Source organism: Neofelis nebulosa, chromosome 11 (assembly GCF_028018385.1).
Source record: "Neofelis nebulosa isolate mNeoNeb1 chromosome 11, mNeoNeb1.pri, whole genome shotgun sequence".
NCBI lineage: Eukaryota > Metazoa > Chordata > Mammalia > Carnivora > Felidae > Neofelis > Neofelis nebulosa.
The window spans coordinates 5,861,180-5,874,668 of NC_080792.1; the positions used below are offsets into that span (position 1 = coordinate 5,861,180).

At 39.0% G+C, this 13,489-nt stretch overlaps 1 protein-coding gene across 10 annotated transcripts in view; it reads left to right on the forward strand.

Moving 5' to 3' along the window:
• NETO1 (neuropilin and tolloid like 1) overlaps positions 1–13,489 on the forward strand; it is a 130,061-nt gene that overhangs the window by 9,018 nt on the left and 107,554 nt on the right. For all 10 annotated transcript variants that reach the window (XR_009250820.1, XR_009250819.1, XM_058691824.1 and 7 more), the window contains exon 4: positions 81–329. Coding sequence is in view for 8 of the 10 variants with exons in the window: in XM_058691824.1 (XP_058547807.1) it covers positions 81–329 (249 nt within the window). In the remaining 2 variants the exon portion in view is untranslated. The remainder of the gene's footprint in view (positions 1–80; positions 330–13,489) is intronic.

The window sequence follows — 13,489 nt, forward strand, 5'->3', positions numbered from 1 at the left end:
AAAATTGGAAGTCGCGTCACAGAAATCAAACTAAAGACTTAAAAAATGGCCTCCTAGACATACTCTTTCCTTTTTTTCAGCTGCCCCAAGACAGTGCATTGAACTTTACTTTGATGAAAAGTACTCTATTGAGCCGTCTTGGGAGTGCAAATTTGATCATATTGAAGTTCGAGATGGACCTTTCGGATTTTCTCCAATAATTGGACGTTTTTGTGGACAACAAAACCCACCTGTAATAAAATCCAGTGGAAGATTTCTATGGATTAAATTTTTCGCTGATGGAGAGCTGGAATCTATGGGGTTTTCAGCTCGATACAATTTCACACCTGGTAAGTAAGGGTTTGTTTGTTCGTTTGTTTGTTTGTTTTTTCATACAATTATTTTTCTCTTCCTTAGTTTTCTGTCCTCATAGTATAAGAACATTTGTAAGACGGCTTCATAGGTTTTCAAAGAATTTTCTAGTTCTATTCAACATCACACCTACCGTGCTTTCTCTTTTCATTTTGTAATGAAATGAAATTTCCTGAACGGAAAATAAATTTTCCTTAAAATTTAGCCTCCACTAGAGGTGAAGTGTAGTGACTCAGGGGTCTGTATGATCATCAGGAGCACAGTTAATTAAATGGACTTCCATTATGCTGAAATGTGTAATTTGAGAGGTGACTTGTAATAAAGAAACTAATTACAGTATACATTGAATCCCTATAAACTTGAAAAGACAATTGTGGTGTAAAATGTATCCATCTAAATGATCTTTGGAGAACTTGAATAAAAAATTCTTTTGTTCTGAAAATTATAATTTTTAAGGCAAATGGATCTTAGCATAAAGCAGTCTAATCCCTTTTTAGAAATGCAAATTCCTAACAGTTGTGATGAAAGCCAGAGGCCCTTAGCAGCCAAATATTCATTTGCTGCAGACATTATCCGTCATTATATAATTATTCATCCTGGGTCCATTTTCCTTTTCACCTGCTAATATTAAAAAAAAAAAAGGTCTATGATGTTGACTGGCTCACTTGATGATGAGTTGTCATTTATTACAATAAAAATTGGTTATCACCTTTTTAAATTGCAGCGTCAGGCTGAAGCGATTTGACATTTGATGAAGTACAGTCCTTTTTTTTTTAATGGAAAGATGACTCAAACTTACCTGAAGCGCATTATTTCTATATGATTACATATATTTCTAGTTTGTGTGGGTTGCTTTACTGAGGCGGTAAGAGGCATAGGTGACATTGGAAGATGCGTAAAATTTGTTGGAGTTTCTATTCCATGTTACACAGGTAACATAAGAGCAGGGTTCTGCTGCTCAGGTGAAGCGCTAAAATTTTAAAAATAATTAATATGAGATTAACGATGACTTTCGTTATGATATTATGGTTTATGTCGAATAGGTCATGTATTGACAGCGTTGTACGTATCAACCTCAAGCATTAGGAATGTTTTTATAGTATCACTAAGAGATATTGTGGTTTTAATTGTGCTTTGTTGATACGGGATCCTTTACAGGAAGCAGGAGTATTTCACCCTGGCGACCAGACTGGCTTGATGTGCTCCAAAAAGTTGCAGACGCTGAGATTACTTTAACTAGTGCTTGAGTTGTGAATGGAAATACATTTTTTTTTTCTTAACGGATAATTTTGGGTACAGCCAGGACTTAAAGATAGCTCTAGGTTTTTGTACGTTATATTTTCATCCTGGGATTGGAGATCAGGGGGATAGTGTCTAGGACTTAAGACTCAGGTTGTATAAAGTTGTCGGGTCCACTTTATCAGCATAAGCGAGGCTATCCACAGTTCTAGCTCATAAATGGTGGAGCCCAGTCTGCTTTTCCAAGGGTTTTGAAAGCCACTGTGTTCCCTGTGCAATGTTCTTTGTGCCTTGTTTCTTTAGAGCCCTTTTACTTTATCTGTATACAAAAGGGGATTTCACTGCCATGAAGGACTGGATCAGAGAGGAACGAAAGGAGATGGTTCCATGAAATTGAGGATGACTTACGGATGGACTGAGGCCTCTGTTTCCACTCAGATAAAGGAGAGTAAACGAAGTGCAGGGGGAGGCGCACACTTGGCATATGAAGGAACAGTGGGACCATAAAAGGGAGACTTGTAAAACTTCCATGACTGCAGACTCTGACGTTCCGTGGCCCAAGGCCATTGCCTGGGTGGCACAGTAATCTGCTACTCCTTCCATAAAGAGCCAGTATTGAGGAAGCCAGTTAGTTAATGAAAGAGGAAGGGGGCAGGGATTAGTAATCATTTAGACAGCGTTTAGGGAATAGGGGGTCAGGCAGGCTTCGGTTTAATTTGGGTTAATTTGGACTGGGGACGATGCTTTAAGTGGTGATTTGGCGAAACTAAAGCCATAGAGTTCCTGAAGTCAACGTCATGACATAAAGTCGAAAGCCTTGCCGCAATCACCAAGGCATCCAAATGGACCACGCATTGGAGGGGAGAGCCCCGCCCACCAGGTCACTTGCAGAGCTGGACCCCAGCACAGCTGTGAGGAACACTGGTTTGGGGACACCATCTGGCCTCAGCCCTGGCTTTCTTATTTCTGGCCTGCTGTAAACTGTGGACGTGATCCTTAATGTTCGGCGCCTCCATATTTCCATTGATAAAATAGGGACAATACTGACCACCTGTTTTTTGGATTGTTTGAACACTGGCCGCCTGCCAACCCACGCATCCGTGTGGATTTTTCACTTCAAATACGAGATCTCAACTATCAGTAGCTATTGTTTTTATTAATTTGATCATGTGTTCTCTAAGAACAAAGTAGGGATTGGCATAGTTTATTGGGAGAACAAATATCCCTGAATTTTTCATTTACAACTGCTCTTTCTCTGCTTTGGGGAGTGAATGTGCAAAACTAGTACCTGTAAGATGTTACTTTTCCTTGTTAGCTTGTTTATGTGGGTCTAGGCCTCCTTGTGGGGGTTATAGTTATGCGTGATGGCAAGTCATCAAAATCGTCAAAGAAGAAATAGCAGTGGGAAGGCCAGGTGGTCTTTATTATTGTTATGAATTTACTAGGATCTGGAATCTCAGTCTTAATTTATAGTCTCAGAAACTTGAAGTCAACACACTGAGAATGTACTCACATTTAGGAATTAATCATATCAACCAAGCTAAAAAGGCTGAATATACATATGTCTGGTACACGTTGGTACACACACACACACACGTACACATGTGTAAAAATATATGCCTTTTTAATAAGAATGCTTCAAATCACACAGCCCAGTTTTTCTTGTAAGCAAACATACACACATGCGGTCCGGTTTATAATCAGAAGATTGTGTAGTGAGTGTGGGATGCAAATATTAAAGCTTGATTATATAAATGCCTGTTGAATCGCTCCCAGCTAAGGTACTTGATGATTTATCTTCGTAGCATGGAGAGAGATTTTTCAGGGGTGCTCCACATCTCAGACCACCGTGGGCCAGCTCCCCTGTTCTGTCTCTGCTTTCATCCTGCTGGAGTGGGACGCGAGTTTGTGTCAGCTCTTGTTTCAAAATTTGTTTCTATTTCTTAATATCTGAGTCTCTTTGACTTTTCTTCCTATACAGCTTTAAAAAAAACAGCCTTTTAGTTTGGGACTGTTATGTTCCTAGTAGCTCTGCTTCTGGACTGGTGGTGGATGGGAGCTAGCTACCTGGAGGTCATGTGTGGATATGCAGTGTAGGAGGGCAGAGCCAGGGACGATGCCATGGAAACACTCTTAAAGGGGTATTTCCGGGGCACCCGGGTGGCTCAGTCGGTTGAGCATCAGACTCATGATCTTGGCTCAGGTCATGATCCCAGGGTCTTCAGATTGAGCCCTGCATTGGGCTCAGTGCTGATTGAACAGAGCCTGCTTGGGATTCTCTCCCTCTCTCTCTCTCTTTTGCTCTCTCTCTCTCTCCCTCTGTCCCTCTCTCTCTTTCACACTCTGTCTTTCCTTTAAAAAAAGGGCGGGGGGGGTTATTTCCTATATCTCGTGACACATTGAACTAGTCCTCACTTTTTATTTCATGGATTATGGCTACTTTTGGATACTGTGTCAGTGCCTAGGCCACAGGGCACTGATGAATCACCTAGGGAGTAGTCGAGCACGCACAGGGTTGTGAGGGTGGGCAACATGACACAGGAGTCGGCTGAGTCTGGTCCTGGGATCTGCAGAAATCAGGGACAAGGGTGAGGCCTGGAGAAGGGCAAAGGGGCCTCACTGATACTCTCCCACTTCTGAGAAGAGGGATGAGTTCAGAATCCCTGAAAATGTTAAAAGCCACATGATGGGAAGTTTGGTAGCCCACAGATAATTTAGTGAGAAAACATAGAAGAGTGCTCATAGTAATAAAATGATATCATTTTCTCATCTTATAGGACATTTTTTTTAACCTTAAAGGTTTAAATCAAATGTCCTGCAGAAAAATGAATAATGATTAGCCTAGGTGGGGGGTGGAGAAGAACGAGGAAGAATTGAACGGGCCCAGATGGAGATACAGTGAAAATTTATTAGCACTATTATTAACACTTTCATTTTTGAAAAGGAGGCTGTATTTTTTGGTACGACTTAGACAAATACAAGTACTCAAGCTAAAAAAAAAAGAGACAATACTGTAGTTGGTAATTTTTAAATGAGTTTTCAGAGCAGAGGAATACCCTTTCTGTGTAATCCACATTTTTTTAAAACTCAAACTGGGAATGCTTTCCGCGTAGAAAATAATTCTCCCTTACAGTACAGCCAGCTGCCTACATGCTTCAGTGTTCTTTACCCCTGGAAAATATAAACAAAGGAGAAACCTGTAACATCTGCTCTGTGCCCAGCCCAGTAGCATTAGGAGGGACTTTATTCAATCTTAAGGAAGAAAAACATGCAGGATGCTATCTCTTGGGGGAAAGTAATCCTTCCAATCTCTATTTAGGAACAACTATCTTTTGTGAGCTTTGAACTTTCCTTTCTAATGGAGACATTTTCTGCTAATCACAGGCATATAATGTAATGTTTGTGAAATCTTCCTCTTTTGCCGATCTTTTTTTCTGAGCTGGTTTTATGAAACACACCCTCTACATGCCCTATGAGAGAAGTGCAGTAGTCAGGTGCTGCCACGAAAGGGAGTGGTGTTGTTAAATATATTGCAATTATTATGATACTTTGTACTTAAACAGAAGCTTTCATCTGAGAGCTCAGAGTGTTTGAGGAACATTCTGCCCAATTCCTAGCTTCTTCTTAGACTCCAGGCCAATTGACATCAAAGGCAATGGAAAGGACGCAGTGCAGTGCAGTGATTTAAACTGAGTGTTCTAAGATTTCTACGCATGTTAAATGAAATATATTATTAGGTAAAATATTGTCATGGACTCGATGTTATTTTAATTATCCAGTGTGGTGCTTTTCTTCTTATTTGAAATGTGAATGCATGTGTGAGTATTAGCCATATTGACAGCTCCTAAATTTTCTTCTCTACGTAATCAGAGTTCTGATACATGGTTTGGTAAGAAAGAAAAAAAAAAAGTAAGTGGTTACATCTATTTATCTATATCATTTTCTCAACAACTGAATTTTAATTTTGCAGTAACAGCTGAAAGAATAAAAGGCTGAAGTTGAAAGAAGGGCTTGATTTGATTAATACAAGATTGAATGAGTTTAGATCAGATAGCATTGTGTGGTCTTCCTATTATATTTACACTGTAGACCCGAAATAGTCTAAATTCAGCACAGCAAAGGCTGTCAGACAGAAAAGTTATGAAACAGAGTCACAGTTCCTCTTTTATTTTACTGAGGTACCATTGACATGTAACATTGTGTTAATTTCAGATGTACAACATAATGATTTGATATTTGTATACACTGGGAAATGATGATGATAAGACTAGTTTCCCTGTCACCATATACAGTTATATAATATGCAACACATTATTATTGACTACTGTCCCCATGGTATACATTACATCTCTATGCCTCATTTATTTTATGACTGGAAGTTCATACCTCTTGATCCCCTTCTCAAATGTCACCCTTCCAAATCCCCTCCCCATCCGCCCCCCACCCCCAGCAACCATTAATTTGTCCTTTGTTTCTGTGAGTTGGGTTTTATTTTATTTTATTCTGTTTTTTTTTTTGAATCCACACATATGTGAAATCATACAGTATTTGTCTTTCTGTGTGATTTACTTCACGTAGGATAATGCCCTTAAGGTCCATTCATGTTACCACAAATGGCAAGATCTCATTCTTTTTATGGCTGAGTAGTATTCCACTGTGTGTGTGTGTGTGTGTGTGTGTGTGTGTGTGTGTGTGTGTATTTGGATTCATCTTCTTTATTACATACATAATTTTATAATATTATATATACATGTACACACACACACATATACAATCTTCTTTATCCATTCATTCACTGATGGACACTTAGGTTGTTTCCATTTCTTGCCTATTATAATCAGTGCTGCAAGGAACATAGAGGTGTATATGTTTTCAAATTAGTGTTTTTGTTTTCTTTAAATAAATACCCCGAGGTGCAATAGTAGATCGTATGGTAGTTCTATTTTTAGTTTTTTGAGGAACCTTCATACTGTTTGCCACAGTGGCTGAACCAATTTACATTCCTGTCAACACCAACTGTTTTTATTTCTTATCTTTTGGATAATAGCAAGTCTTGGAGATGTGAGATGCTATCCCATGGTGGTTTTGATTTGCATTTCCCTGATAATTAGTGACGTTGGACATCTTTTTATGTTGGCCATTTGTATGTCTTCTTTGGAAAAATGTCTGTTCAGATCTCCTCTGCCCATGTAAAAAAATCAGATTATTTGTTTTTTGTTATTGAGTTGTATGATCTCTTTATATATTTTGTATATTAACCCTTTATCAGATACATGATTTGAAAATAGCTTCTCCTAACCCATAGCTTGCTTTTTTATGTTGTTGATGGTTACTTTACTGTGCAGAAGGTTTTTAGTTTGATACAATTCCATTTGTTTATTTTTGCCTTTGTTGCCATTGCCTTTGGAGTCAGAGCCAAAAAAAAAAAAAAAAAAAATCACCAAAGATTATGTCAAGGGTTTTACTACCTATGTTTTATTCTAGAAGGTTGTATGATTTCTGGGCATATATTTGAGTCTGTAATCCATTTTGAACTACTCTTTGTGTATGGTGTAAGAGAAGGGTCCAGTTGCTTTCTTGTGTGTGGCTGTCCCATTTTCCCAGCACCATTTATTGAAGGGACTGTCCTTTCCCCATTGTATATTCTTGCCTCTGTCATAAGTTAATTGACTGTATATGTGTGAGTTTATTTCTGGGCTCTGTTCTGTTTCTTGATCTGTGTGTCTGTTTCTATGCCGACGCTATGTTGTTTTGATTACTATAGCTTTGTAATGCAGTTTGAAATTAAGGACTGTGATGCCTTCAGCTTTGTTTTTATTTCTCAAGATTTCTTTGGCTATTTGGGACCTTTGTGGTTCATAGGAATTTTAGGATTATGTGTTCTCTTTCTCTGAAAAACGCCAGTGGGATTTTGATAAGGAGTTCATTGAATGGATAGGTTACCTCGGCTGATATGGATATTTTAACAATATAAGTTATTCCAATCCATAAGCACAGAATATCTTTCCATTTATTTGTGTCTTCCGTTTGTTTCGTCAATGTCTTGTAGTTTTCAGTGTATCGGGCTTTCACCTCCTTGGATAAATTAATTCCTAGCTATTTTTTTTGAAGCAATTATGAAGGTTTTTTTTCTTAATTTATCTTTCTGACAGTGTGTTGTTGGTGTATAAAATGCAACAGATTTTGTTATTAAGTTTGCATGCTGTGACTTTACTATGTTCATTAATTAGTTCTAACGGTTTTTTGGTGGAGTTTTCAGCACTTTCCATGTATACAATTATGTTGCCTTCCAGTAGTGACAGTTTCATTTCTTCCTTTCCAATTCGGATGCCTTTTATTTCTTTTTTTGCTCCAGATAAGACTTCCAACACAATGTTGAATAAAAATGGAAAGAGTGGGCCTTCTTGTCCTGTTCCCAATCTTACAGGAAAGGCTTCTGGCTTTTAACCATCGAGTATGATGCTAGCCGTGGGTTTGTCATATAGAGCTTTTAGTATGTTGATGTACATTCCCTCTTCACTTGCTTTGTTAAGAGATTTTATCATAAGTGGATGTTGCATTTTGTCATGTGCTTCTTCTGCATCTTTTTGAGATGATCATATAATTTTTATGCTTTATTTTGTTAATGTGGTGAATTATATGGATTGGTTTGTGGACATCGAACCATCTTTACAACTCTGGGATAAATCTCGCTTGGGCATGTTATATACTGATCATTTTTACTTAATTCAGTTTGCTAATATTTTGTTGAGGATTTTGCACTTGTGTCCATCAGGGATAATGACTTAATTTTTTCTTTCTTTCTCTTTCTTTGTTTCTTTCTTTCTTTGTTTCTTTCTTTCTTTCTTTCTTTCTTTGTTTCCTTGTTTGTTTGTTTCTTTCTTTCTTTCTTTCTTTCTTTCTTTCTTTCTTCTCTCCTTTTTTTTCTTTTGTGGGGTGTCCTTGTCCGGTTTTGATTTTCGGGTAATACTGGCCTCATAAAATCAGTTAGCATTTCCTCCTCTTCAATTTTTTGGAAGATAGATATAAAATCTTCTTTGAATGTTTAGTAGAATTCACCATCTGGTCTTGGATCTTCCTTCATTGAGAGGTTTTTGATTACTGATTCCCTCTCCGTGCTAGTGATTGGTCAATACAGATTTTTTACTTCATGATTCCATCTTGGAAGACTGTATGTTTTTAGGAATTAATCCATTTATTCTAGGGTGCCCAATTTGTTGGTGTATGACTATGCACGGTAGTCTTTTGTGATCTTTTGTATTTCTTTGGTCACTTGTAATTCCCCTCTTTCATTTCAGATTTTTATTTGAGCCCTCATTCTTTTTTCTTTGTGAGTAGAGTTAAAGGTTGATCCATTTTGTTGGTCTTTTCAAAGAACTAGCTCCCAGAAATGATTGCTCTTTTCTCTGGTCTTTTTCGTCTTTATGTCATTTATTTCCACTCTGTTTCTATTATTTCCTTTCTTCTGCTAATGTGGGGCTTCATTTGATCTTCTTTTTCTAGTTCTTTAGGTGTAACATTAGATTGGTTATTTGAAATTTTTCTTTTCTTAAAATTTTTTAATGTTCTATTTATTTTTGAGAGAGAGAGAGACAGAATGCGAGTGGGTTAGGGGCAGAGAGAGAGGGAGACACAGAAGCTGAAGCAGGACACAGCACAGAGCCATCAGCACAGAGCCATCAGCACAGAGCCCGATGCGGGGCTCGAACTCATGAACCGCGAGATCATGACCTGAGCTGAAGTCGGACTCCCAACTGACTGAGCCCCCCAGGCGCCCCTGAAATTTTTCTTGTTTCTTAAACAAGAATTTTCTTAAGAATTTTCTTAAAAGCAATTCACAGCCTGAATTGCTGTGAGCTCTTAGAACTGCTCTTACTGCATCCAGTTGAATTTGGTAAGTTGTATTTTCGTGTTCATTTGTCGCAAGGTAGTTTTCGATTTCTTTTTTTGACCCATCGTTGTTCCGTAGCATGCTGTTTAATCGCCTCGTGTCTGTGATTTTTCCAGGTTTGTTTCTGTGATTGATTTTCGGCTTCATACGTTTTGGGTCAGAAAAGATGCTTGATATGTTTTTAACCTTCTTAAATTTATTGAGACTTGTTTTGTTGTTCTTTTCTATTCTTTGCTTCTTTTCTTGTTCTCTTCTGTTGTGGCTCCATGTCTTTCTTTGGTGGGATGCTCAGATTTCATTCTTAGTATCTTTCGCGGCTCTGTAGGTTTTTGCCTGTGATTACCGTGAAACGTACATATCAGTTCATAGGTACCAGTCTATTTTAAGTTGAGAGCAGGCTGAGTTTGAATGCATCCTGAAGCTCTATGTATGTACTCTTTTCTATGCTTTGTGTTTTTGATGTCGCATTTTACATCTTTTTCTTTTCTGTATCCCTTACCTAATGGTTGTAGTTATGGTTATTCCTACTACTTTTGTCTTCTAACCTTCATGCTAACTTTATAATTAGTCCATGGCGTTTACTTTTACCAGTAAGGTTTTTAATTTTGTGTTTCTTTGCTACTAATTAACGCTATTCATTTTCTGCTTAAAGAAGTCCCTTTAACACTTCTTATAAGGCCAATTTAGTGGTGGTGAACTCTCTTAGTTTTTAAGGAAAACTTGGTATCTCTCCCTCAATTCGGAATGATAGCCTTGCTGGATAGAGTGTTCCTGGTTAGAAGTTCTTTGCTCTCAGTACTTTGAACAGAACATGACAGGCTCTTCTGGCCTACAAAGTTTCTGCTGAAAAATCTGTGGATGGTTTTGCAGACATTCCCTTGTATGTGATAAGTTGTTTTCTCTTGCGGCTTCTAAGATTCTTTCTTATCTTTTACTTTTGAGATGTAACTATGATGTGTCACGGTGTTGATCTCTTTGGGATCATCTTATTTGGGATTCTCTGGGACTCCTGGACCTGGATGTCTGTTCCTTACAGCCCTTTGGGCCTCTTGGCTGTAAGCCCCGTTGATTTTTAAAACCAGATGTTTCGGAGGCTCATCTCTCCAGCGCAGGTCCCAGGGGCTGGGATGCCTGATGTAGGGCTCAGGCTTCGTGTTCCTCAGTGATACATCCTGTGTCTGTGAGATTCCTCCTGCTCGTGCATTGCTGTGCTTGGGGGTTTTGGGTGAAATCATATCTCTGCTGCTTCTTCCTTTTTTAATATGGCCTCTTTATCCTCTATTGTAGAGGACCTGTCCCAGTAGTTTTCAGGTCTTTTCCCGAGAGAATTGTTCTGTATGTGACTGTCGTTTGATGTGTCCCGGGGAGAGGTGAGTTCAGGGTCTTCGTATGACATCATCTTGAACCACATCTCACATTTTTTTTGGGGGGGGTTGCTTATTTTTTAAGAAATCGAATTTACAACTTGCGAGTCACAGAAGTGACAACAATTTTTAAGTGTGTAATGGGTCCCAGGGTATTCGTGCGGGGGCAGTTTTACCCATCCCTCGCTCCCACCTAGCCCATGACTTGGTTAATCTGATCTGTACAATACGGGGGCTAGGGGGAAGAATGAGGAATGAAGAGAGAGACGAAATGCTGTTTGGGCGCGGTGGGTGTTCAGGAGAGAAGTTGAGAGTGGGAGAGAGGATTTCCAGGATTAGCTGCCATCTGTGCAGAGAATGCTGGAAGCAGTAACAAAGGAGAAGGAAGACTTTTGCGAAGTTTCCCGTACAGAGACAACGACTTCTTCCACTTCGTTCCTGGAGAGGCAGAGAAAAACGTTTTAAGTTGTTCATACTTATTTAGGGGTTAGTTGCTGGCACGTGATTTTGAACATGGTACCTCTGGGACCGGACCGTGTGGAGACTCAGGCGTATTTCTGTTGTAGATGTTTCTTTTCTTTAGATCTGCAAGACTCCTTGGAATTCACCTCATTCTGCCTTTTCATTTCATAGATGAAGACACCAAAGGTCTTGATAAAATCTGCTGCCCGGGTTTATGACTCTGTGTAGAGGTTAAGTTACTCCTTGTTTGTCTATTACATAACAATTATGCTGATGCACCTTCTTCAAAGGGTAGAGATTATGACTTTAATTACATCACATACTGCAAGCACTTTTAGTACCGTTACAGTAGGAAGTTTAATTCAGGGGCAATACCGCATCCCTCACATTTTACCAGGAACCAGTGCTTGGATTTAAAAATCCATCTTTGTCATGCTGTCTAAAATGTCTTTCAATGCGCAATGACCAAAGAGACCCTGAACGAGTTGCCTCTGCCCCCTCTACCTGCATTAAAGACACTGCCCTTTCCACCCATCTGAGCCTGAAGTGTGTGATTCATTTCCTGTGCTCAAATATCTGCGATGACTGACATGCTCAGTTGCGTGCAGAATGCTCTCATGACTTGAAATCTGAAGCCCACAAGCTAAATACTCCAGGGAGATCTTCAGCGTCTCTCTCCCAGGGCTTCCACAATTCTTCTCGTTCCTAATGCTTGTCTCGTTGACCTTTTCTCGTAAAGCTAGTTGGTTCCAGGCATCAGCACCATTATTTCTCCGGGGCTGCTGTATACAGTTGTGCACATTAAGGACCCTCAGTTGAAGGAGAAGGAAGGGCAGATCCCACTTACATTCAGATACCTGGGGGCAGAGCTGTGTCCTGAAATCAATTCCACTCATTAATTTGCACAAAGGCCTCATAGGGACCGGCTGAGGCCATGCCTCCATCAAGCGTAGCATTACCTCTGTACCCACATAGTAGTCCCAACGTCAAAGGACCAGCCTCCACCTTTCACTTAAATAGTCCTAGAGACTATTTTCTAGAGATAAATCCTATCACTTAAGCAAGGGGAACATTTAAAACACAAAGCAAAAGGAAGAAATAAAGCATATGTTTTCTCTCCATTTTGCATCGTCACGGCTTGGGGAGAGGCGGGGTGTCTGTAGTCACTCAGCTTCTTGGTAATCTAGAAAATTCTACCATTTAACTTACCATTGTATATTAAGAAGTATGCATTTCAGATTCCAAACATCTGATGTATTTTGCCTAAGAAAATATTATTACCTAATTTTTTAAACATGTTCTTTCATAACAATTTGTATACAGTTTGAAGCTTATTGTTATTTTATTTTTATGCAAAAAATCAAGGAATTTTCAGGACAGCAACCCAGCATTATTAGTTTCTGGACCAAAAGTGTCTTTTTATTTTAGAATTTGTATGCCATTATAGCTCCTTATGTATAGCTCATGCAACTATTTTTTACATTATTTTTTAAGTCTATTTATTTATTGAGAGAGAGAGAGAGAGAGAGACCGTGAGCAGGGTAGGGCCAGAGAGAGAGAGGAAGAGAGAATCTCAAGTAGGCTTTGTGCTATCAGCAGAGAGCCCAACGCCAGGCTCAACGTCATGAACCCTTGAGGTCACGACCTGAGCCAAAGTCAAGAGTCCGACATTTAATCGACTGAGCCACGCAGGTGTCCCTCATGCAGCTGTTCTTGAAGTGAATGCACAGAATAACAGTTTGCACCAGGCTGTATTTGCAGTTACATTTATTCAGCAAATGTGCTGTAAAAATGCAGTAAATATAAGATACATATACTTGTATATGTACATATACTTGTACATATGTACACATGTACATATACTTGTGTCTGTACATATACTTGTATCTTAAGATACATATACCTGTAGAAATTCAGTATATACAAGGCTCTATCCTCCATACAATGAGTTTATAGTTTATAAGAAAACAAAAATCAGATAGACTGTAGTAGACAGAGTAATGTCCCTATCTCCTCCTCCCTCCAAAAAGAGATGTTTATGACCTAATCCCTGGAATCTGTGAATATATTTGGTTACTTGGCAATGGGAATCAAGATAATAGATTGGATCAAGGATACAAAGATTACTTTAATACAGGGACATTAACTTGGATTATCTGGGAGGGCCTGATATAATCACCAG